Genomic DNA, 24327 nt, shown 5'->3' with positions numbered 1-24327 from the left:
TACATACTTCAGAAGGTACTATAAGAAGAAACAGGAGAAATCTTATTTCTATTCCTCAAAGATGTCAATCAGTCAGACATTTGGATAACCAGATGTTGAACCTGAAATTCAGAAAGAACCGGATATTACAAACCTCAAAGAAGGCCGTCCAAGTCAAGAAACAAGAGTTCAGAGAAGACTACTGATCTTCTGAGTCTGATAACATGATCAGAGAGAGAGATATGAAGCCTCCTGGCAGATGTCAGAGACTTGGGGGAGATGAGGTAGTATGTAAAAGTCAAAATTAATGTACAAAAAAATATATGGACAAAAACTTTGGGGAAGATATAGTGTAAGGTTTGAAAGGGTTAATGTTTGGGACAATGTGAGTAATACCTCCCACTATGATGATGTAAGAGATCATAGGAGAGAGATTTGAATGAGAAGCAGCATGGCATCAGTGGAGTCAGACATATTTGTATAAAGTTGTATATATGTAATAAACTAGTTATGTTAAAACTTACTGAAGACTCAGTAATCTCGCCTGGCTAGACTAACCAAACATACAATAAAGTAAGCATGTTGGCCAGAGGCAGCGAGCAGTTATGTAATGCTGGTAACTCACTGTGCTAATCCAGGGCTATTATTCGTATAATCATTTTAATAATCATTTCTTGAAGATTTGTGATGTAATTTCCAAATGGGAGCAAGCACTGAAAGAACTGCACCCTGGGAAATATGAAAGCAATAGGATTGTGCGACTGATATACAAAAGCAGGTGAGACCACAGTTCAACATGTCATACCAGATTACACAGTGCTTTAGTCCTGCATTTATAATATACACACGGTGCCGTATACCTGAATTTATAAAATCCACATGCTGCCGTATCCCTGTATTTAAATATACACACGGTGCCCTATCCCTGTATGTATAATATACACACTGTGCTGTATCCCTGTATTTAAATATACACATGATACCATATCCCTGTATTTATAATATACGCATAGTGCCGTTCCCCTGAATTTATAAAATACACATGCTGCCGTATCACTGTATTTAAATATACACATGGTACTCTATCCCTGTATTTATAATATACACATGGTACTCTATCCCTGTATTTATAATATACACACGGTGCCGTATCCCTGTATTTATAATATACACATGGTGCCGTATCCCTGTATTTATAATATACACAAGGTACCCTATCCCTGTATTTATAATATACACAAGGCGCCATATTCCTGTATTTATAATATACACACGGTGCCATATCCCTGTATTTATAATATACACAAGGTACCCTATCCCTGTATTTATAATATACACAAGGCGCCATATTCCTGTATTTATAATATACACACGGTGCAGTATCCCTGTATTTATAATATACACACGGTGCCGTATCCCTGTATTTATAATATACACACGGTGCCATATCCCTGTATTTATAATATACACAAGGTACCCTATCCCTGTATTTATAATATACACAAGGCGCCATATTCCTGTATTTATAATATACACACGGTGCAGTATCCCTGTATTTATAATATACACACGGTGCCGTATCCCTGTATTTATAATATACACACGGTGCCGTATCCCTGTATTTATAATATACACACGGTGCAGTATCCCTGTATTTATAATATACACATGGTACTCTAGCCCTGTATTTATAATATACACAAGGCGCCATATTCCTGTATTTATAATATACACACGGTGCCGTATCCCTGTATTTATAATATACACACGGTGCCCTATCCCTGTATGTATAATATACACACAGTGCTGTATCCCTGTATTTAAATATACACATGATACCATATCCCTGTATTTATAATATACGCATAGTGCCGTTCCCCTGAATTTATAAAATACACATGCTGCCGTATCACTGTATTTAAATATACACATGGTACTCTATCCCTGTATTTATAATATACACACGGTGCAGTATCCCTGTATTTATAATATACACATGGTACTCTATCCCTGTATTTATAATATACACACGGTGCCGTATCCCTGTATTTATAATATACACATGGTGCCGTATCCCTGTATTTATAATATACACAAGGTACCCTATCCCTGTATTTATAATATACACAAGGCGCCATATTCCTGTATTTATAATATACACACGGTGCCATATCCCTGTATTTATAATATACACAAGGTACCATATCCCTGTATTTATAATATACACAAGGCGCCATATTCCTGTATTTATAATATACACACGGTGCAGTATCCCTGTATTTATAATATACACACGGTGCCGTATCCCTGTATTTATAATATACACACGGTGCCATATCCCTGTATTTATAATATACACAAGGTACCCTATCCCTGTATTTATAATATACACAAGGCGCCATATTCCTGTATTTATAATATACACACGGTGCAGTATCCCTGTATTTATAATATACACACGGTGCCGTATCCCTGTATTTATAATATACACACGGTGCCGTATCCCTGTATTTATAATATACACACGGTGCAGTATCCCTGTATTTATAATATACACATGGTACTCTATCCCTGTATTTATAATATACACAAGGCGCCATATTCCTGTATTTATAATATACACACGGTGCCGTATCCCTGTATTTATAATATACACAAGGTACCCTATCCCTGTATTTATAATATACACACGGTGCCGTATCCCTGTATTTATAATATACACAAGGTACCCTATCCCTGTATTTATAATGTACACACGGTGCCGTATCCCTGTATTTATAATATACACAAGGTACCCTATCCCTGTATTTATAATATACACAAGGCGCCATATTCCTGTATTTATAAGATACACACGGTGCCATATTCCTGTATTGCCCTGTAGGGCAGCACAGTGGCACAGTGGTTAGCACTGCAGCCTCACAGCTCCAGGGACCCAGGTTCAATTCTGGGTACTGCCTGTGCGGAGTTTGCAAGTTCTCCCTGTGACCGCGTGGGTTTTCGCCGGGTGCTCTGGTTTCCTCCCACCGCCAAAGACTTGCAGGTGATAGGTAAATTGGCCATTGTAAATTGCCCCTAGTGTAGGTAGGTGGTAAGGAATATGGGATTACTGTAGGGTTAGTATAAATGGGTGGTTCATGGTTGGCACAGACTCGGTGGGCCAAAGGGCCTGTTTCAGTGCTGTATCTCTAAATAAAAATAAATAAATTATAATATACACATGGTTCCTGAATTTATAAAATACACATACTGCTGTATCGCTGTATTTATAATATACAATGTATAAGGAAGCTTACCACCACCTTCTCAAGGGTAATTAGGGATGGGCAATAAATGATGGCCCAGCCATTGATGCCCACATCCCATGAACGAATAAAAAAAAATACAGTGCCATATCCCTGTATTTATAATATACACATGATGCCGTATCGTTGTATTTATAATATGCACTCTGTGCCATATCCCTGTATTTGTAACACACACACAGTGATGTATCTGTGTATTTATAACATACACACAGTGCCGTATCCCTGTATTTATAATATACACACAATGCCGTATCCCTGTATTTATAATATACACACAATGCCGTATCCCTGTATTTAAAATGTACACACAATGCCGTATCCCTGTATTTATAATATACACACAATGCCGTATCCTTGTATTTATAATGTACACACAGTGCCGTATCCCTGTATTTATAATATACACACAATGCCGTATCCCTGTATTTATAATGCACCTACAGTGCTGTATCCCTGTATTTATAATGTACACACAATGCCGTATCCCTGTATTTATAATGTACACACAGTGTCGTATCCCTGTATTTATAATATACACACGGTGCCGTATCCCTGTATTTATAATATACACACAATGCCGTATCCCTGTATTTAAAATGTACACACAATGCCGTATCCCTGTATTTATAATGTACACACAGTGCCGTATCCCTGTATTTATAATATACACACAATGCCGTATCCCTGTATTTATAATATACACACAATGCCGTATCCCTGTATTTAAAATGTACACACAATGCCGTATCCCTGTATTTATAATATACACACAATGCCGTATCCTTGTATTTATAATGTACACACAATGCCGTATCCCTGTATTTATAATGTACACACAGTGTCGTATCCCTGTATTTATAATATACACACAGTGTCGTATCCCTGTATTTATAATATACACACAGTGTCGTATCCCTGTATTTATAATATACACACGGTGCTGTATCCCTGTATTTATAATGTACACACAATGCCGTATCCCTGTATTTATAATATACACACAATGCCGTATCCCTGTATTTATAATGTACACAGTGTCGTATCCCTGTATTTATAATATACACACGGTGCTGTATCCCTGTATTTATAATATACACACAATACCGTATCCCTGTATTTATAATATACACACAATGCCGTATCCCTGTATTTATAATGTACACACAGTGTCGTATCCCTGTATTTATAATATACACACGGTGCTGTATCCCTGTATTTATAATGCACACACAGTGTCATATCCCTGTATTTATAATGCACACACAGTGCCGTATCCTTGTATTTATAATATACACACGGTGCTGTATCCCTGTATTTATAATATGTACATAGCGATGCTTTTCAATGTTTGTATTATGTTCACACATGATGCTATTCCCATTTTAATTATAGGTTGCATACCTTTGCTATGTGTTGGTCCCGTCCATCACCCTGTCATCTTCAAAGATGATGGACAGTCGCACTAACAGTTCATCGAGATCCCACTCAGTTTTCAGTCAGCTGATTATCACTGGCATGTGCCTACACCGCCCCTTAGTGGCCAATCTGTAATATACAGTGGTTACAAATGTACAAATAAGCAAAAAACCATCTGAAAAACCCTGAATCAATATACAGGATAATCCCCATTCACCAGGGTCTATGAGACCCTGAATAAATACTGCAGGATATTCCCTATTCACCAGGGTCTATGAGACCCTGAATAAATACTGCAGGATATTCCCCAGAGACTGGTCTCTAAGGTAAACTGCACTTTGTATTCACCTGTGTCTGCTGTGTATCTTTATTGTCTGTGAACTGTGTACAGTATTATTCAAATTGACCACATTGTTCTGCACAGGATGTATTTCAGAGCTCAGGCGAAGGGCGAAACAGAGCGAGAGCGCCTCCTGCTGGCTTATCAGATTAATGACGAGGTGGTGAACGGACGATTCCCTGTCAATAAAGACCTGGCATTGGAAGTGACTGCGTTAATGGCGCAGGTTAGTGCCTGGGTTAGAGAGTGCCGAGTCCGGTGTGCATTATTGGTGTGGGTAACAGGAAGCAGAGATATTTAGCTGTGTTCAAAGGGACATTAATATTTGAGTCCTATTCAGTGCAATAGATAGATATGTTAACGAAAATCACTGCACCTTGTTTCCCCCACCCCGCACCTCCACCCCTTGCAGTGAACCACCTGTATCTGCTATTCAGTGCAGCAGATCCAATGCTGCAAGCATGGCCTGTGGGAGAATGTAGCAGGATAGTCACACCTGCCTCTCCAGGTACTGTTCAGAAACACTAACTCCAGCAGCCTCTACCTTATTTGATTATCTCTTTTTCTCTGTCATGTTTGCTCTTTTCCTCAGTCTCTCTTGCAAATTTGCAACATCAATCCCTCGTCTCCTTCTTTGCCTCCCTCGCTTCCTTTCTCTTCATATCTTTCTCCATCTGCCCTGATCCTCACATCCCATTCATGCTCTCATGTTCTCTTATGTTTTCCTGTTCCTTTCTTTCTCTATGACTTCTGCTCTTGCCTTTCTCATGTTCTCCTTTCTTTCTCTCTCTTGCTTGCTTCTGTTTCCCTCTTTCTTTCTCTCTTTCCCTCTCTCATGTTGTCCAGTTCCTCTCTTGATCTCTCTCTCGGTCTCTTTCATGCTCTACGCTCTCTCACATGTTCTCATGTTCTTTTCTCACTCTCTGATGCTCTCCTCTCTTTCCCTTATCGTCTCCCGTTCCTTCCTCCTTCATGTCCACATCTGTTTTGGTTTTGCTCCCACTCTTTTCTCTCTTGTCCATTCTGCTGTGATCTGACAATATCACAGAGACCCTGGTTTTAATTTTCCACTGAACAGCTGATTTCCGTTGGGTTGGTACGTGTGGGGGAACTCCACTGGTTAACATTGGTGAGGTGCTGGTTCAGCAGTAAATCTCATGGATTGAAAATGAAACATGTTTTAGCAGTGCAGCTGTGCATTGTTTCACCCAAGTTGTCATCCTTCCTGAAGGCCTTGTTCACAGTGGAAGGTGGCATGACAATCGAGGGTGCCTCTGCTCCCACCCAGTGCCCACACATGCGTAGTTTCCAGCATGGGGCATTAGGCAATGTTTGTGATTAGGAACCCGAATTGATTGGATCTTCCCCCCTCCTTTGCCCAATGGTTTTGAGGGCTGATTCTAGTACATCAGGCCCTTCATAGAATATTACAGTACAGAAAGAAGCCATTTGGCCCATTGTACCTTTACTGGCTCCTTGAAAGAGCTATCCAATTAGTCCCACTTTCCTAGTCTCTCCATACCCCTGCAAATTTTTCTTTTCAAGTATTTATTCAACTCCCTTCTGAAGTTACTATTGAATCTGCTTTTGCCACAATTTCAGGGAGTGTATTTCAGATCATAACTCCTGTGTAAAAAAATGTCTCCTCATCCCCCCCATCCCGCACCCCCCCCCCCCCCAACCCAGTTTGCTTGCCAATTATCTTAAATCTATGTGCTCTGGTTACTGACCCTCCTGCCAGTGAAATCGGCCTCTCTTAATTTGATTCACTCAAAACCCTTCATAATTCTTACACTTCTACTAAAAGTCCCCTTGCCCTTCTCTGGTCTAAGGGGAATAATCATCTCCAGTCTCTCTTCGCTTAGACTGAAGAATACCAGCTGAGACCTTCTTGGTTTGTATGACTCAGTACCGCAGCAGATGTACATTACAAATCATCCAGCAATGGTGCTTGTTCCCCTCTTGAGATGCAGATAAGGAAATCAAGGGATATTGGGATAGGGCTGGAGAGTGAAGTTGAGTTATATCAGCCCCATGATCTAATTTAACGGTGGAACAGGCTTAAGGGCTGAAAGGCTGATTCCTGTTCCTACCGCTGTAGCCAAGCTCTGGGCTGCACTGCCACATTTCCCTGCCTGGCCACCAGTGGTGTTGCCAGGAGCCAGCACAGGTAATCCAGGATTCTGCAGGGTACCCTTTTTTTAATGTAGTTTCCCATCAAGATTCCAGGAGTTGCTGTCTGAGCGAAGGATTTTTTAATTTTTAGTTGTTCATTCTCAGGATATTTGTGTCACTGGCAAGGCCAGTATCTACTCCTGTCCATCCCCAGTTGCCCTGGAGAAGCTGTTAGTGGACTGCCTTCTTGAAGTGCTGCAGCCTGTGTGGTATAGATTCTCCCACAGTGAGATTAGGTAGGGAGATCCAGGATTTCAATCCAGTGACAATGAAGGAACGCCGACATATGTCCAAGTCATGATGATGTGCGTGACTTGAAGGGGAATTTGGAGGTGGTGGTGCTCCCATGTGCTTACTGCCTTTGTCCTTCTAAGTGGTGGAGGTCACAGGTTTGGGCGTTTCTGCCGAAGGAGCCTTGCCGAGTTGCTGTAGTGTGTGCTGTAGGTGGTACACATTGCTGTCACAGTGTGCTGGTCGTGGAGGGAATGAATGTTTAAAGTTTTTTAATGTGATGTATGCTTCCTGCAGGTGGAGTATGGAGATCTAGCACGCCCCATCCCTTCCAGTCCAGGTGGCAGCTCCCAGTCTAAGATGCAGCAGTTTCTACAGCAGGTTCTGGAGAAATTTTACCCCAAACACTACAGACAAGGCTGCAGCCCCGAGCAGATCAGGTAGGCCTCAACTCTTCTTTCTCTTTCCTTCAAGGAGGCTCTTTAACTGCACAAGTGGACTCCCTACTTTTATCAGAGAGCAGTGTGTTGGCTTTGCCTGACTCAAACTCAGGTCAGACAATAGTCTAAAGAGACTTTTAGCTAAAATTAAAGCTCATAGGAAAATTATTGACTTGGTTCGAAGATTGAATAGGCAGTCAGAGAATAGGAATAATGGTTATGTATTGGAATTGGAAGGAAGTGACTAGTGGTGTGCCATAATGATCTGTACTGGGGTCTCAACTATTCAATCACTTGGGTAACACAATAGAGAGCAACATATCTAAGTTTGCCGATGACGGAAAGATTGGTTGCATAGTAAGGAGTGTAGATGGGAACTGTACCAGATGGATTTCAATGCAAGTAAGTGTGGTCATCTTTTTTGGATAAATGGTGAAAAATTAGGAATAGTAGAGGTCCAGAGATTTAGGGGCCCATGCACAAAGATCACTCATATCAGATCACAAAAAATAATTAAAAAGGGTAATGGAATGTTAGCCCTCATAACCAAACGACTGGAAAATAAAAGGGAGGAAAGTTTGCTACAGACATACAAAGCCTTGGTTAGACCACATCTGGAGTACTATGTACAGTTCTAGGCACTGCACCTTAGAAAGAATATTACTGGCCTTTGATTGAGTGAAATGAAGATTTAGCAGAATGTAATCAGGACCAATGTTCCCTTTAATTTCACCTTGCTATGCGCAGCCCTTTTGGTGCACTGCATTGACACATTCCCAATTGCTACAAGGCCACACATCCGTGCAGCTTAAAGGGAATGTTGACCAGGACTCCAAGGGTTGATTTATGAGGAGACATTACATAAACTAAACTTGTATTCGCTGGAATATAGAAGGTTAAGGGGAGGTTTGATTGAGGTTTTGGGGATTTTGAAAGGAATTGAAAGGGTAGATAGAGAGAAACTTTTTCGATTGGTAGGGAGTCTAGGACAAGGGAGCATGACCTTAAAATCTGAGCCAGGCATTCAAGAGAAAACTTAGGAAACACTTCACACAAAAAGAGATAGAATTGTAGAATTCACACTCACAAAAAGCGGTAGATGCTAGCCCAATTAATAATTTTCAATCTGATAGTTTTGCTAGCCAAGGGTATGAAGGTATTGGAGCCCATGGCAAGTGGATGGAGTTAAGATACAGATCAGCCATGATCTCAGTGAATGATGGGTAAGCTCAAGGTGCTGAATAACCTACTCCTGTTCCGATGTTCATCATAACAACTTGAATTTAGATAGCACCTTTAATGTACTAAAACATCCCAAGGCAGTTCACAGGAGAGTTATCAAACAAAATTTGACATTGAACCACATAAGGTGGTATTAACTGGAATTTTAAGCTGGGGTGGAGGCCCGACCCACTGGCCAAAAAGTCTGTTGTGAGCCTGCCTCCACTGGGCCTGGAGGCCATGCTGTGATATTACATGGCCTAGGCCCTTAATCGGCCTCAGGCAGGACTTCTGCCCCTCTGAGGCAGGAGGTCCCATCTTTAAGAGCTGCTGGCCAGTCAGCAAGCCGGCAGCTCTTGTGTCCCAGCAATGCCACCGGGAGTGGTGGCCACTACTGGGACAGCATGCAGCTAGAGCAGGCAGCAATGCATGAGGCTCCAGAATTGAGGTAAGTGTGTGAAGCCTCGCTGGGAACAATCGGCTGAGTCCTGGCGAGGCGGAGGTGTGGGGTGGGGGGGTCGAGTGGGGGCGGGGTAGGGAGGAGGTGTTCCAGCAGAGGCGGCTTGTGTCGTGAGGATGCCCTCCATGAGGCGCAGGGTGCCCCATCAGGAGGGCCCCTCCAGCTTCAAAGGAGGCCGCCAGGTTTTACTAGGCGGCCTCCTGAGGTGCTGAGCCACCTGCCCGCCGCTGGTAATATACCAGTGGCGGTGGGAGGAGGCCCTTAAGTAGCAATTAATTGGCCACTTAAGGGCTTTAATTGGCCTAGGATGGGCGGGCTGTTTGTCACCTCCCCCGCCGTATGTAAAATTGCATTGGGGGTGGGAAAGTGATGGGAAAGGCAACCCCCGCCTTCCACTCAACTTTACTCCCCACCTCCAACCTGGTCCCATGGGGGCTGTAAAATTCTGGCCATTGGGTCAGATGACCAAAAGCATGGTCAAAGAGGTAGGTTTGAAGGAGTCATTTAAAATAGGAGAGAAACATAAAGAAGTAGAGACATGGAGAGGTTTAGGGAAGGAACTCCAGAGTTTAGGGCCTTGGCAGCTGAAGGTATGGCCACCAATGGTGTAATGATTAAAATTGGGGATGCTCAAGAGGCTAGAATTGGAGGAGTGCAGATATTTCAGAGAGCTGAAGGGCTGGAGGATGTTACAGAGATAGGAGGGGTGAGGCTATGGAGGGATTTGAAAACAAGGATGCGAATTTTAAAATCAAGGCATTGCTTAAACAGGATTCAATGTAGGGCAGCAAGCATAAAAGCATAAGAAATAGGAGCAGTTGACCATATGGCCCGTCGAGTCTGCTCTGCCATTCAATATGATTATGGTTGATCTTGGGCTTCAACTCCACTTTCCTGCCCACTCCCCATATCCCTTGATTCCCTGAGAGACCAAAAATCTGTCTATTTCAGCCTTAAATGTATTCAATGATGGGGCATCCACAACCCTCCGAGGTAGAGAATTGTAAACATTCACAAACCTCTGAGTGAAGAAATTTCTCCTCATCTCAGCCCTAAATGATCGACCCCTCATTCTAGACCCAATTTACAGTTTGCAGGACTTGGTGTGAATTAGGACATGGGCAGCAGAGTTTTGGGTGACCTTAAGTGTACAGAGGGTTGAATATGGGAGGCCAGCCTGGAGTGCATTGGGATTTCAAGTCTTGAAAAGGTGACAACCTCACATATCTGATGACTGGGAGGGGCTAATAGGCTTATAACTTCCAGCTGCATCACTGTGTCTTCATAGACATTTTTGCCATATCATCAGATACAGTATGAAGAAAAGACCAGACATTCTGGTCCCTCCCAAACTGCACAACTGAAAAAATCTATTTGCAAAGTAAAGCTGCCCAGTTCAGGTGTAGTATGGGTAGCACTAAAATTGTCAATCTCACTGAGGGGGTTAAAGGATGGCTGGAAATGAAAGAATGCCACTTTAGTGCAATAGAGGGCAGTGTAAAGGGAGCTTTATTGTACCTAACCATGCCCTACCTGACCAGGCAATGTGGGTGGGCCTGAAGTGGAAAATGTGTCATTCCTCAGGAACAGAGATTTCATCACCAAAGCTACACAGGAAGGAAAAACAAAATGACTTCACTTCCTCTCGCATTCTCTCCCTGCGTTATCTATTGTCCCTGGGTGAAAGGACAAGTTTAACTGGTAAAGCTACTGAAGCCGGATGCAAGGAGGTAGTTTGGGTGCAGTTCAGCCTGATACTTCCCTTCCTAGGCCTACATTTAATGTCTCCCCAGTGCTGAATCATGGACATGAATATGCAGTATGTCGCTATATGATGCCACACCATGGAATTCCCAGCATGCAGGCCTGTGGTTCTGCTTCCTGCATCACCATTTAAAGCTTGTATCTAAATGTGCTTGTGATACTGAGCCACATCATTGACTTCAAGTTAGCTTAGGGCAATAGCAGTGGAGCTACAAGTACCCTCCCTGTCCTTGTGAGGGATAGAGAAAATGTTCCAGAGTTCATGGAACTCTCCTGATCCCTATTTAGTCTCCCATTAGGTATCTTGGGTTTCACTGTCCTCATCATAGGTCAACTGACAGTCTTCAACTCTGAATGACACATGAAGAATGCCCACTTAGGTAAGGTACTGGTGAGCTGCTGGCGTTCATGTGATATTGCATTCAGTTCTGGACACCGCCTCTCAAAAGCAATATATTGACCTTGGGGGGGGGGTGGGTGGCGATTACTGCGCAGATTCAGCTCATGATACCTGGGCTAACCCAGGGTTAAATTATGAGGACAGGATGGATAGATTAGGCTTGTATTCCCTTGAGTTTAGAAGACTAAGGGATGATCTGATTGAGATGTTTAAAATGTTAAAAGGATTCGATAGAGAAGATAGGGAGAAACTATTTCCTCTGGGAAGAGAATTAAGAACAAGCGGGCATAATCTGAAAATTAGATTGCAAGTCGTTCAGGAGTGAAGTCGGGAAGCACTTTTTCACAGAGAGCCTAGTGGAAATCTGGAACTCTATCCCAAAAGGCTGCAGATGCTAGGGGACAATTGGAGCTTTCAAGACTGGTGGATAGATTTTTGTTAAATAAGGGCGTCAAGGGATATAGAGCAAAGGCAGGGAAATGGAGTCGAGGTGTAGATCAGCCATGATTCAGTTGGATAGCGGAACAAGCTCAGGGGCCGAATGGCTTCCTCCTGCTCTTAATGCTTCTATATTCTCACAGCTCCAGAGGGAATCAGTGCTTTAACAAAGCAGGGGAGAAAATCAGATGGGGGGGGTGGGGGGTGAAACTAGGAATGTTCCTTATGTGTGCAAATCTAATCACAATCTAAGTTAACACTGTGATGGTTTCCTTTACAATGCTGGTCATCTCTACTCAAACAGGCTACTGGCAGACAGACTGTCTACGAAATGGATGCTTCTGAGAGGGTGTAGTGGAGCTGACTGTGTGCGGATCTACCTGACGGTGGCCCGAAAGTGGCCGCTGTTTGGAGCGAAACTCTTCACCGCAAAGGTAAAATCCAAATGAATGTCACGAGGGATGGCAATCGAAAAGTAGAAGGAAAACTGCCTCAGCAGCTTCAGCACTCCCCCCAATAAAAAGGGGCGTTGGGGGGCTAATTGTCCATAATCGATCTTCTCCATCACCAAAACTATATACTTTCACCTCCATAAAACATCCACCTCTGTCTCAGCCCATTTGCTGCTGAAACTGTCATCATTTCCTTGTTACCTCTAGACTCGACTATTTCATTGCTCTCCTGGCTGGCCTCCCACTTTCCATCCTTGCTAAATTTGATGCCATTTAAAACTCTGCTATCCGCATCCTAACTCACACCGAGTCCTGTTCACCCATCACCCCTGTGCTTGCTGACCGACATTGGTTCCCAATCCAGCAATGCCTCGATCTTAAAATTCTCATCCTTGATTTCACTTCTTTCCATGGTCCTGTCCTTCCCTATCTCTAACTTCCTCCAGGCCCACAATCCGCTGAGTTCTCTGTGCTCCTCCAATTCTGACCTCTGATATTCATCATTCTACCTTTAGCAGCCGTTTCTTCAGCTTTGGAATTCCCTCCCTATACCAGTCTGCCTCTCTACCTATCTCTTCCTTTGAGTCGCTCCTTTAAACCTACCTCTTTGAGCCAACTTTTGGTCACCTGTCCTAATATCTCCTTATGTGGCTCAGTATCAATTTTTGTCTGATAATGCTCCTGTGGTGTGCGTTGGGATGTTTTCTACATTAAAGGTGCTACATAAATGCAAGTTGTTCTTGTGGGCTACGTATAGTAAATTAGGTCAGATTAGCACACCTTATTTACATATATATTTGAATATCCCTGGCAGGTTTTAGAAAAAGAGGTCTTGGGTTTTTGACTTGTTTAAAAGGATTGCTCACTGTCGCGATCCCTTTAAACTCTTTGGCTCTGAAAGTAGCTTCAGCTCCAGGTTTTAATTTTTGCTGCCATTTTTTCCACACTCACTCAAGCTGTGTATGTAAAATAGGCTGTGTTGTAATTAATGTGCAACTGAATAAGCAATCAGAATGCTCCCGCAATATTGCTGAGCCCCTTCTTGAGATACTAATCACAATGAGCTGTAACCTCCCAAGTGCAAACATCTTCAACGCTTTCTGTTCTCATTGCTTCAGTAACAGAGTGTGATGATTCTGCATTAACTCACACCCATAATTCCAACCAGCATACTTTATAAAACCTATTCAATTAGTCCCACTCCCCATGTTCCGACAAATTTTTCCTTTTCAAGTACCTGTCCAAGTGCCTTTTGAAAGTTACTGTGAGTCTGTTTCTAACACACTTTCAGGCAATGCATTTCAAAGCATAACAATTCACTGCATAAAACAAATTCCCATCATCTCCCCTCTGGTTCTTTTGCCAATTACTTCCCAGAGAACAATCCCAGTTTCTCGTCTCTCCACATAACTGAAGTCACTCATCCCTGGTACCAAACCTGTGCACAGAAAGGTATCAATAAATACATTCCTGAGCTCCAGTACAGCAAAATTTCAGCCACTTTTTAACCTTGAAGTGCCAGACTAGCCCAAGAGAACAGTACACATGTCATTGACATACTGAGATTTCATGGTACTAACCCAATGGAAGAAATAAGTGACACTCCTTGGGTGTGCTTTTCATAATTTCTTCCCACGATGTCCAAAGAGGCTTTTTGGCTGTCTGTGCATGTGAGGCTCTAACCAATCGTTTTTATCTCTCTAGCCGATTGCACCTTCACCCCTTGATGAGAAGCCCGTGTGGTTAGCAGTGAACGAAGATGGTATCAACATACTAGAGTGCAGCACAATGGTATGAGTTCACTTTGGGAGACAATGGGCCTGTTCGACTCTGATGCATGCTGACCCAGGAAAGTATGTTCAGTACAGTGGTACATTGTTCCCACAGGTGCGCAATCCTCCTATCCCGGTATTCCTTTTTGATTTTTCCAGTCAATGCTTGGACTGGAGAGAAGACCTGTTCAAATCTGGGATAAGCCTAGAAGGCCTGTTCAAATCAGATACAGTCTGACCTGGAGAAGGTTAGTTCAAGTTTAGTATAGGCCTAGCCTGTGCTGGAGGATGAAACATTGGTCTGCTATCACTCATTCTAGATAAAGGTTTTTAAACAAACCCTCACGTTATCCACTGACAACAGCAGTAAGGCCAACCCCCGCCGACTCATAAATCATGAGACAAACTCTTAAAAATCAAGTGATTTGGTATAAAAATCGTGAGCTGCTATTTTTTTCAAATGTAAACCAACATAGATTGACAGTTGATTTATAAACCTCATTCGTGGCCTACTTAATCTCTTAACAGGTCAGAACTCTTTACTAAAACTATAATACTGCATCTGAATATGCTTTACAAAAATCTTTTTTAAAAATCCTATCCGTTAAAGACCTCCCACCACAGTCAGTATTGGCTGAAACAGCTGCCTCCTTATAGGATGAAACCTAACATGTCCCAGCTCAGTGCATTATTACATTAAAAATACATTTATCTACAGTCGAGGAACTATAATCACCTCCAAATTTAAGTTATTCAAAATATGATAGTGGCAGTTAAGTCAATACAAATATATGAATAATAACTACCAGTTAAAGACCACCTGGTCCATCCAGCCTGTGTCTCACAGTGGCAGTACCTTGTGTATCACTATTATATGCTCCCCACCCATAAAATGTAAAGATTTAAATTACCAGTTTCAATGATCAGTTTTAATCATTAGTTTAATTTGCAATATTTTGAAATGACCTTGTAGAATAATAGATAGTGAACAGTATCGGTGTGCTGCCCTTTTAGTACCAATAGACAATAGTTTGCAATTCTGCAGTGTCCCTTTTGCAGAGACACATCACAAGCGCTTTACATTGAGGAATACAAAACAGAGGATGCCAAGCAGGAGGCGAAAGTTTAAAAATAAAGAGTAGACTGGGAAATGAAAGGCACAATAGAAGAGCTTTTGAAAGCAGAGATTATGAACAGAACTGAAGAGGGCAGGACTGTAATGACTAAATGAGGGGCCATCAATAGTGAAGAAGTTAAAAATAGTACGTGGTGTTAGAGAAGTAGAGAGGGAGGGAGGTTGCATGAATTCGAAAATTTTAGGCCAAAAATTAAAGTCAATTTTCTACGGCTTCCATATAGCTTGAGCCACGAGAGATAGAAAGACAGTGCGAAGACTCTGGCCCCCTGGCTCCAGCCTTTCCGCTGCAGGATACGTCCACTTTTTAACAAAAGGCCAATGGCAGCTTTGTCACCTTGCAGAGCTGCTCTCTATAACCAGGTCATCGATCGCCAGCCATAGAGTCAACAACCCAATTCGACCCAGCTCTCTGCGCAAATGTCAGCAGCAGAAAAATCACAAGATTGCACAGACCTCTCACAAGGTTCGAGTTAGCCTGGATTTGGCTGAGAAATTCTGCCTCTGGCAATCAGTTCGCGAGAGTAGGCATGTCAGCAGGAGAATAATAAATAGGAAGCCTTTATTAATAACGTGACTTTAAATTTCCTATTGGCATGGAGCAGCAGGCCTGTACGGGCCTGGTCATTTCTGACAGAAGGTTTTCTTTGTGTTGCTCTCAGCATCTTGTGATAAATTACTCCTTCATGTCGGTCATGACTTTTGGAGGTTGTCGCGATGACTTTATGATTGTGGTCAGCAAAGCCAAGGATGGGAACCCAGTGAAGACCACCATTGACAAATTGGTGTTTGCTATGGCAAAGCCTAAGGTAATGAGTTTTAGATTGCTCACTCTGTTACTGAAAGAGAAACCTCATAATTATAGAAACTTCAGCGCAGAAGGAGGCCATTCAACCTATTATATCTGACCTTATTATTGGCTACAGAACTCTTTGAAAGAGTTATCCAATTAGTGTCACTCCCTTACCCTTTCCCTTTCCCCAAAGCCCTGCAAAGTTTTCCTTTTCAAGTATTTATCCAATTCCCTTTTGAAAGTTACCAACCTTTCAGGCAGTGCATTCCAGATCGTAACAACTCACTATGTAAAAAAAAAATTCTCTTTGCCCTTCTGATTCTTTTGCCAAGTACTTTAAACCTATGTCCTCTATCTATCTACCCTTCTGCCATTGGAAACAGTTTCTTCTTATTTACTCTAACAAAAACCTTCATGATTTTTAAAGCCTCAATAAGGTCTCCCTTTAACATTCTCTACTCTAAGGAGAATAATCCAAGCTCTCTAGTCTCTCCACATAACTGAAGTCCTTCAGTGCTGGTACCATTCCAGTAAATCTCCTCTGCACCCTCTCCAAGGCCTGGACATCCTTCCTACAGTACAGTTCCCAAATTGGCCACAACACTTCAGCTGAGGCCTAACCAGTGATTGATTAAAAATTTAGGATAACTTCCTTGATTTTGTGGCTGGAAAGGAGGCAGACAGAAATACTGACTTCAAATAACCTTATCACTGGCTACTGAAGGAAAGCCAAGCCAAGCAATGAAATGTAATCCTCGGAGCAAAACTCCCCCTCAGTTTGTTGTGCTGCTCCTGATCTCCCAGAAACCAGCTCCTTCCAGATGAAGCCTGATAACTTGCGATAGTGTTGATGAATCAGTATCACAGAATTCAGGGGGTGTTGTAATGGCATCAATCACTAGCAACAAATCATTATAGCCTAGCCCCTTCACTATAGAAGTCCCAATATCTTATCACTGAAGCCACCACTCCTTAAGAGTAGGAGGCCCAACACTGGGATACCACAGCCAGTGGCCCTCTTGGAATGGGAGTTCCTGTGGCCTATCATTGGATCTCTCAGTACTCTTGGAATGGAAGCCCCTGTGGCCTATCATTGGATCTCTCAGGCCCCCTGGAATCATCCCTATTATAGATTTGTGATGAGATCAATCAGATATATCTAGTGGCCAAGGTTTTACCAACAATATCCAATCAAACTGAATTATCATAACTGTGATTAATAGTGAACTTGTGTCACTGTATTGGCTGTCTCCCTATCTCACTGTGTCTTGGCCTCTTTAAGTCTCTCCCTCCCTTGTCTCAGCTGGTGTTCTTATAAAGTCCAGTGATCCCAGGCTCAAAAGGTTAGAGTAGCAGTGTTACAGCGTTGTCACTCATCTTCAATACACATGACTCGCTAATCCGGGGGAGGGGGGGGAGGGCTGGGTGGCAGCAGAATCTGAGAGTTTACATTTGCTTACCTCTGTGTTTGACCTCTTCCATTACAAAAGACCATAACTGGCTGCTGAATTCTGCTTTATTTAAATTGCCACTGGAAAATCCTGCTTCAGACCCCAAGTTCTCGAGACCAGCGGAACCTTCTGGGTAACACTGCTTCCCTGGGGCCTCGAGAGCTGGAAGACAAAGTGGAGGAAGTTATGCTTCAGGTGTATAAGGACAGACCCTTTCTGGAGTTCTGCATTCATTTCTGGGCACTGCACCTCAGGAAGAATATATTGGCCTTGAAGGAGATGTAGAGCAGATTTACCACAATGATACCAGGGCTTAGAGGGTTACGTTATGAGAACAGGGTTTTTTTTGACTAGGCTTGTATTCCTTTGAGTATAGAAGATTGAGGGTGATCTCATCAAGGTTTAAAATGTTAAAAGGATTTATTAAAGTAAATTTCCTCTGTTGGGCTAATCAAAAATAATGGGGCCGTAATCTTAAAATTAGAGGCAAACCACTCAGAAGCAAAATGAGGAAGCATGTTTTCACATTAAGAAATCTGAAACTGTCCCACCCAAATGGCTGTGGTTACTGGAACAACTGAATTTTCACAACTGACATCAATAATTTTTTGCTGCATAGGGGTAGCATGGGTATGGAGTTAAGAAGGGAAAATGTAACTGAGGTGCTGATGGAATGGTGAGACAGGCATGAGGGCTCAGTGGGCTACTCCAATTCCTAATGTTCCACTGGTCACTCATCAAATGTTACGGCAAGAGACCAGGAGATCCTGCACAGGCAATTCAGGAGCTCATAAGTTCTTTTTGAGCACCACATTGATGATACCTGCACATCACTTTTGACTCCTCTTATGTTCCCAGATCCTGGAGCTGACGCTGATACTTGCCAGCTACATAAACTACAGCAGCTGCCACCCATTGCCCATCTCATCCAATTCACCACCCGCAACCTTCTCAGGCAAGAAACTGTGGGAGATCGACAGCAAACATTTCCCTACCATGACGCGGACTACACAAGGTCCTACCCTGCTCTGAGATCCCATGTCGATTAGCAATTGAAAGTGCTGTGCCCAAGATATCGGAGGACAAACCACTTGGAAGATTCAAATGGTGCATGGATCACTGTTGGTGTCTGGACCTTATCTATTGCAGACTGTATTTAAGCGCTCGAGTAGTATTTAGCCTTGATTATTTTTGATGCCTCACAGATTGCCTCTACCCACCTTTTGTGAGCTGGGGGTGCAAGTCCTGGAACATTTTGCACCGTTGGTGCTAAGGCTGGTCCATATGCAGTAAACCGGAATGGTGCAGGCTGTCTGGAAAGGCTCCCTCTGTCAGGAAAGGTTCTTTTCTCGGCCCATTCCCTTCCCTTTCCCTCATTCCACCAAGAGCTGAGCATTCTGCCAATAAGACAGAAACACCTACTACCCTTTCTGAACTTCTGCCAATTCTGATTGGCTTGAATGCTCAAGGGCGAGGTTGTGATGCAAGTTATGTTACTGGTAAATTGCTTTTGAGTCCAAGGTTGTAAAGTACTAGAAGGATTTGGATGCCTTTGCATGAAAATAAACAAAAGGTCATGGCAGAAGCAGTACCTTGCAGAGACCCCGGCAGTGTTCCTCACACCAATCAAAAGGATCACCAGCGCAGTCATTTCAAGTGGCACTGACGCCTTTGAAAACCCCAGAGCAACAGCATCCAGCCAGGGAGTCAGCACCACTCCTCCCCTTCAAATTCTATAGCATGAATGTGTTACATTTGTAACCTGTAGTGCTCATGAAGTGACTGAAAAGAAGGCACCGTTCCTTTAAGTGTTATTTCAGGCTGTCGTGTAAGGGGCCTGAGTAAATACTGCTTTGCAGGGTCTATGGAATGACTAAGTTCTGCAGCATGAGCCACTTGCCACCCCTTCCCAGCCCCCCTCCCCCCAACAACGATGTCTAGAGCCTGCACCCCACTGCTGACATATGCCACTGAGGTACAAATGACAATGGAGTGACCCTATGAACACAGGAGGTGCTGACAACACAGTCCAAACATCAGTGCAGTTCCCCATTGTAGAGGTCATGAAAATCAGAGGTCCATAAGGAATCAAGCTCAGATGTTCAGTCCTCAAATCAATGTCAATGTGTGTTTGAATCATTGACATTGTACAGTCCAGGAAAAAGACAGGTCACCTAGTTTATGGTTTGTGTAACAGGCCAGCATGGTGCAAATTGCCCTCCTGATATTCTTGATAAGCAAGGGGGTGGAAGATTATTGCAGTTAGGTAGAAATGCGGAGTAATCAGTTCAGCCATGAACTTATTGAATGGCAGAGCAGGCTCGAAGGGTCCAGTGGCCTACTCCTGCTCCTAATTCGTATGTTCGTATGATATGGTTTTGTCCCTCCCTCAAATCAGGAATGACAAGATCCTCCCTGCACTCAGCCTCTGCTGGTGCCCAGTGAGCTTGCTGCAGGAACTGCTGGTCTCCCAGTTCACGGTGATCAGGGATGCCTGGTATCCTCGGTTTAGGAACCACTAATCTCCCTGTTCGTTGTGTACACTGGACTACTTGGAGTTGGTCAGTTGCTGTGTGGTTTCACGGTTTTCTCTATTTTCAGCTCAACTGTGATGGGGAGGTTTATTTTCAAAGCGAAAGACAACATCTGGTTGAGGCTAAGCCCCCACAGTACTATTGACCCAGCTGTCAGCTGGGGACACTTCACAAGGTTTGGGGTTCTTCTAAAAGTGGATCTGTACCCTTCCTGGCTATATCAAGACCAGTTGGCTCAGAGGCTATCACCCATTGAAGCTAAACTGAGGGAGATATTTATATAAAATTTGTTAGCAGCTTGTGGGCAAGGCTGCATTTGCTGCTCAACCCTCGAGGAAGTGTGTGAAGGTGATCCTGGTCACCACTTTGCTTTGCGGAGATTGCTTGTACTACTGAGTGACTACCTCAGAGGCCATCAAGAGTTGAGCGTCCTTTTACGAAGGGCCATGAGCGACCAGTTGATTTTTCTTTACAAACTGGCAGCTTTCATGGTCATTTTTCTCTTCCTGTTCCCAGCTCTCAAATTTCACCACTTCAGTTGAGGTGTGCAATCCAGTCGAGCACCGTAACCATTGTTATACATTGGTGTCAACCTTGGCTCAGTAACATTCACACTTCTGAGTCAGAAGGTTGTGGGCTCCACTCCAGAGCTACTGTTGGGAGTAGGGGAAGGGCCTGACCGGTGAAGACCGCCCTGGCGATTCCTTCACGTATAGCCACAGGTGAACCGTGTCACCAATAGACTTGTAGCATTCTTTACCCACTTTGTACTTTCATAAGAGACTTGAAGATGACTTTTTGTTCAAAAATCGGTACAGGGCCTAAACAGCCGATACAGAACAAATGGAGTTCGCACAGAGTGTCTGTCATCCCTGATGATTGTGACTGTGTGAGTGCCAATCCACCACACTGTATAGTATATATTGAATACTTGAATGACAGGGACAAACTCATTTCTGTGAATGGTTATACCCAATGTACTGTACCTCTTATTTATTGTAACCGTTGAAGTGAACACTGTGATTTTCTCACTTTAATTTGAGCAGTTGCCTATAGTTTGGGAATCATGGTGCGATTAAGAGGGTAATACTGGAATGTTCCCACACCCCTCCCTCCGTGACTGGTAGTCGAAATAAAGTGGTAACACAAACATACCCATGTGTTATTAATCATCTGAAGCAGATCTGTTCCACTATCATTACTCAAAATGGGAGTTCCTGGCCATTAGTAGTACAACACTCCTTTTAACAGGGAGTTAGGCAGTGTGCATGTAGTATGCAAAACAATGGTCTATAGTGTTTACTTTTAAATCATAAACCACTCAAAACAATCTACACACTCTTTTATCCTGTATAAAACATTTCCTAACAGAAGAGTCATTTGAGTAATGATGTTAAATTCGTGATATATGGTAAGTGTAACATGCTTTGGAGGAACACTTGCCTTTGGACCGATGGTTCCCAAAGCACTCCACCATCGGTGTTTTCCTCACCTCATGTCTGGATCTGTTGTAGACTAATTGATAGAAATTGATTGCTGTGATCAGTCAACAACTCTGTGAATACCAGGATAGTAGAAGACCAACTAGATGGGTTCGCGTCTTTTACCATCGAGCAATTCAAATGTTGAATTTTTTTAAAATTCATTCACGACGATAGCAATGCCAGCATTTTTTACTCATCACTAACTGCTCTTGAGAAGGTGAGGCTTGAACCGCTGCAGTTCGCATAGTGTAGGTGCACCCACAGTGCTGTTAGGGATGGAGTTCCAGGATTTTGACCCAGTGACGATGAGGGAACGGTGATTTTTATTTTCCAAGTCAGGATGGTGTGTAACTTGAAGGGGAACTTGTAGGTGGTGGTGGTCCCATGTACCTGCTTCCCTTGCTCTACTAGGTGATAAAGGTCACGGGTTTGGGAGATGCCATTGAAGAAACCTTGGCAAGTTACTGCAATGCATCTTGTAAATGGTACACACTGCTGCAACTGTGCACCTGTGGTGGAAGGAGCGAATGTTTGAGCTGGTGGGAATGACTCCAGTCAGTGGAGAGGTTTCCCCCAATTCCTAGTGACTTCAATTTTACGAGATCTTCTTGATGCCTGGATGTGAAGAGAACTCATTCTCACCTCAACTCTGGCTTATAACGCACGATAGCCACAGTTTTGAGTTTTGTAGTTAACCCATCAACCTGAATTGGTGTTGTTACATTCAAGCATCCCCTGGCAGCAGCAAGCACTCACATAGAGCAGCCACATCTACTGCCCATACTGGGCAGCACTGAGCAAGAGTGGGAATAAAATCAGAAATTCAGCACTCGCAGTGAGCAGTCGTGCTTGGGAGCCCCCTTTCAGGGCAGCTCGCTGATAGAAACACTGAAACATCCTATATATTGACCCTCCAGCCACCCCTGTATTCAATGCTAACTACCCGACAGCCATATGCAGACCTATCTGTTGCCTTGATATTATCCCCTGTGGCCCATCACCCATATATTGATCCTTTACCAGACTCCTGACTCCTCACACACCCAAATCATGAACCCTGCCATCCATATCACCTTGTTCACCCATGTCATAATCGCACCCATATAGTGACATACCACCCCACCCCCCACATATGGCAACGCTTTATTCACCCACATTGTGACCTATGCCACCCATATACTGACTCATTATAATTTGAGTAACCTCAGAATCCACTCTGCTATAACACCTCCCTCTGGAAAGTAGCTGTCACTTTGGGATTTAGAATAAATGTCCAGCTCCTCTATTTCATTTCAAAAATAAAACTGAGTGTACTGCTGTCTGGGAATCAGGGAACACACTGGCTTCAGCGAGGTGGATGAAATGCCAGAGTAAATCAAGTGCTTGATTTCTTCTTTACACAGACTCAACACCTGCAGTCGCTTCCAATGCTTTTGTACTTTCCAGTCCACTAGAGAAGCTATTATTGCACAATGCCACATTACCAACAGCATCATACACTAAGTTCTAGTCCATGGCCTCTCAGTATAGCTGGGATGTTTCTTGGTCTCAGTGACCCCATGGCACAGCAGCAGTGGCTGAAGTTAGTAAATCCTTTAATGCTCACTCACTGGCCAACTAATAGCAGCCTACCAGTAGACATAGAATCAGCCTTAAAACTGAGCCCCTCCATTACGCTACTTAAACAATTAGCCCCACAACTATTTATAACAATGAAATAGTCCAATACAATACTGGGCACCATTAGATTAGGCATTAGGCACAAATCTCCTGTTGTTGATTATTACCTGTGTTAGATGTTAGCTTAGTCATAGCACTCTTATCTCTAAATCAGAAGGTCATAGAATCATAGTCATCGTGTATTCAAGTTCCACTTCAGAGACTTGAGCACAAATTCCAGGCTGACACTCCAGTGCAGTGGCAGTGCTGCACCATCAGAAGTGCTATCTTTTGGATGAGATATTAAATCAAGGCCCAGCTGCTCTCTCAGGTGGATGTAAAAGAACCCATGATCCTATTTCCTATGGGCGGCGCAGTGGTTAGCACCGCAGCCTCACAGCTCCAGGGACCCGGGTTCGATTCTGGGTACTGCCTGTGCGGAGTTTGCAAGTTCTCCCTGTGTCTGTGTGGGTTTTCGCCCGGTGCTCTGGTTTCCTCCCAAATCCAAAGGCTTGCAGGTGATAGGTAAATTGGCCATTGTAAATTGCCCCTAGTGTAGGTAGGTGGTAGGGAATATGGGATTACTGTAGGGTTAGTATAAATGGGTGGTTGTTGGTCGGCACAGACTCGGTGGGCCGAAGGGCCTGTTTCAGTGCTGTATCTCTAAATAAAAATAAATAAATAAATAAAAGAGCAGTGGAGTTCTCCCTGATATCCAGGCCAACATTTATCCCTCAACCAACATCACTAAAACAGATTATCTGGTCATTATCTCTGTGCTGTTTGTGGGACCTTGCTGCCTGCAAATTGGGTGCTGCATTTCCTACATTACAATAGTGACTACACTTCAAGAGTACTTCATTGGCCGTAAAGTG

General features: G+C 43.2%; 1 protein-coding gene across 3 annotated transcripts in view; it reads left to right on the top strand.

The window, feature by feature from the left end:
- Positions 1-21455, top strand: part of plekhh1 (pleckstrin homology domain containing, family H (with MyTH4 domain) member 1) — a 155090-nt gene extending 133635 nt beyond the window's left edge. For 2 of the 3 annotated variants that reach the window (XM_068039623.1, XM_068039622.1), the window contains 7 exons: positions 660-757; positions 5128-5269; positions 7747-7889; positions 12477-12606; positions 14329-14415; positions 16194-16340; positions 18634-21455. In XM_068039623.1, the coding sequence (XP_067895724.1) occupies positions 660-757; positions 5128-5269; positions 7747-7889; positions 12477-12606; positions 14329-14415; positions 16194-16340; positions 18634-18807 (921 nt within the window). In that variant the 3' untranslated portion in view covers positions 18808-21455. The remainder of the gene's footprint in view (positions 1-659; positions 758-5127; positions 5270-7746; positions 7890-12476; positions 12607-14328; positions 14416-16193; positions 16341-18633) is intronic. The other variant, XM_068039624.1, reaches the window with a different exon arrangement.
- Positions 21456-24327: the final 2872 nt, after the last annotated feature.

Source organism: Heterodontus francisci, chromosome 9 (genome assembly GCF_036365525.1).
Source record: "Heterodontus francisci isolate sHetFra1 chromosome 9, sHetFra1.hap1, whole genome shotgun sequence".
NCBI classification, from domain to species: domain Eukaryota; kingdom Metazoa; phylum Chordata; class Chondrichthyes; order Heterodontiformes; family Heterodontidae; genus Heterodontus; species Heterodontus francisci.
Note: the sequence above shows the minus strand (reverse complement) of the source record. Positions and strands in the feature narration are given on the sequence as shown.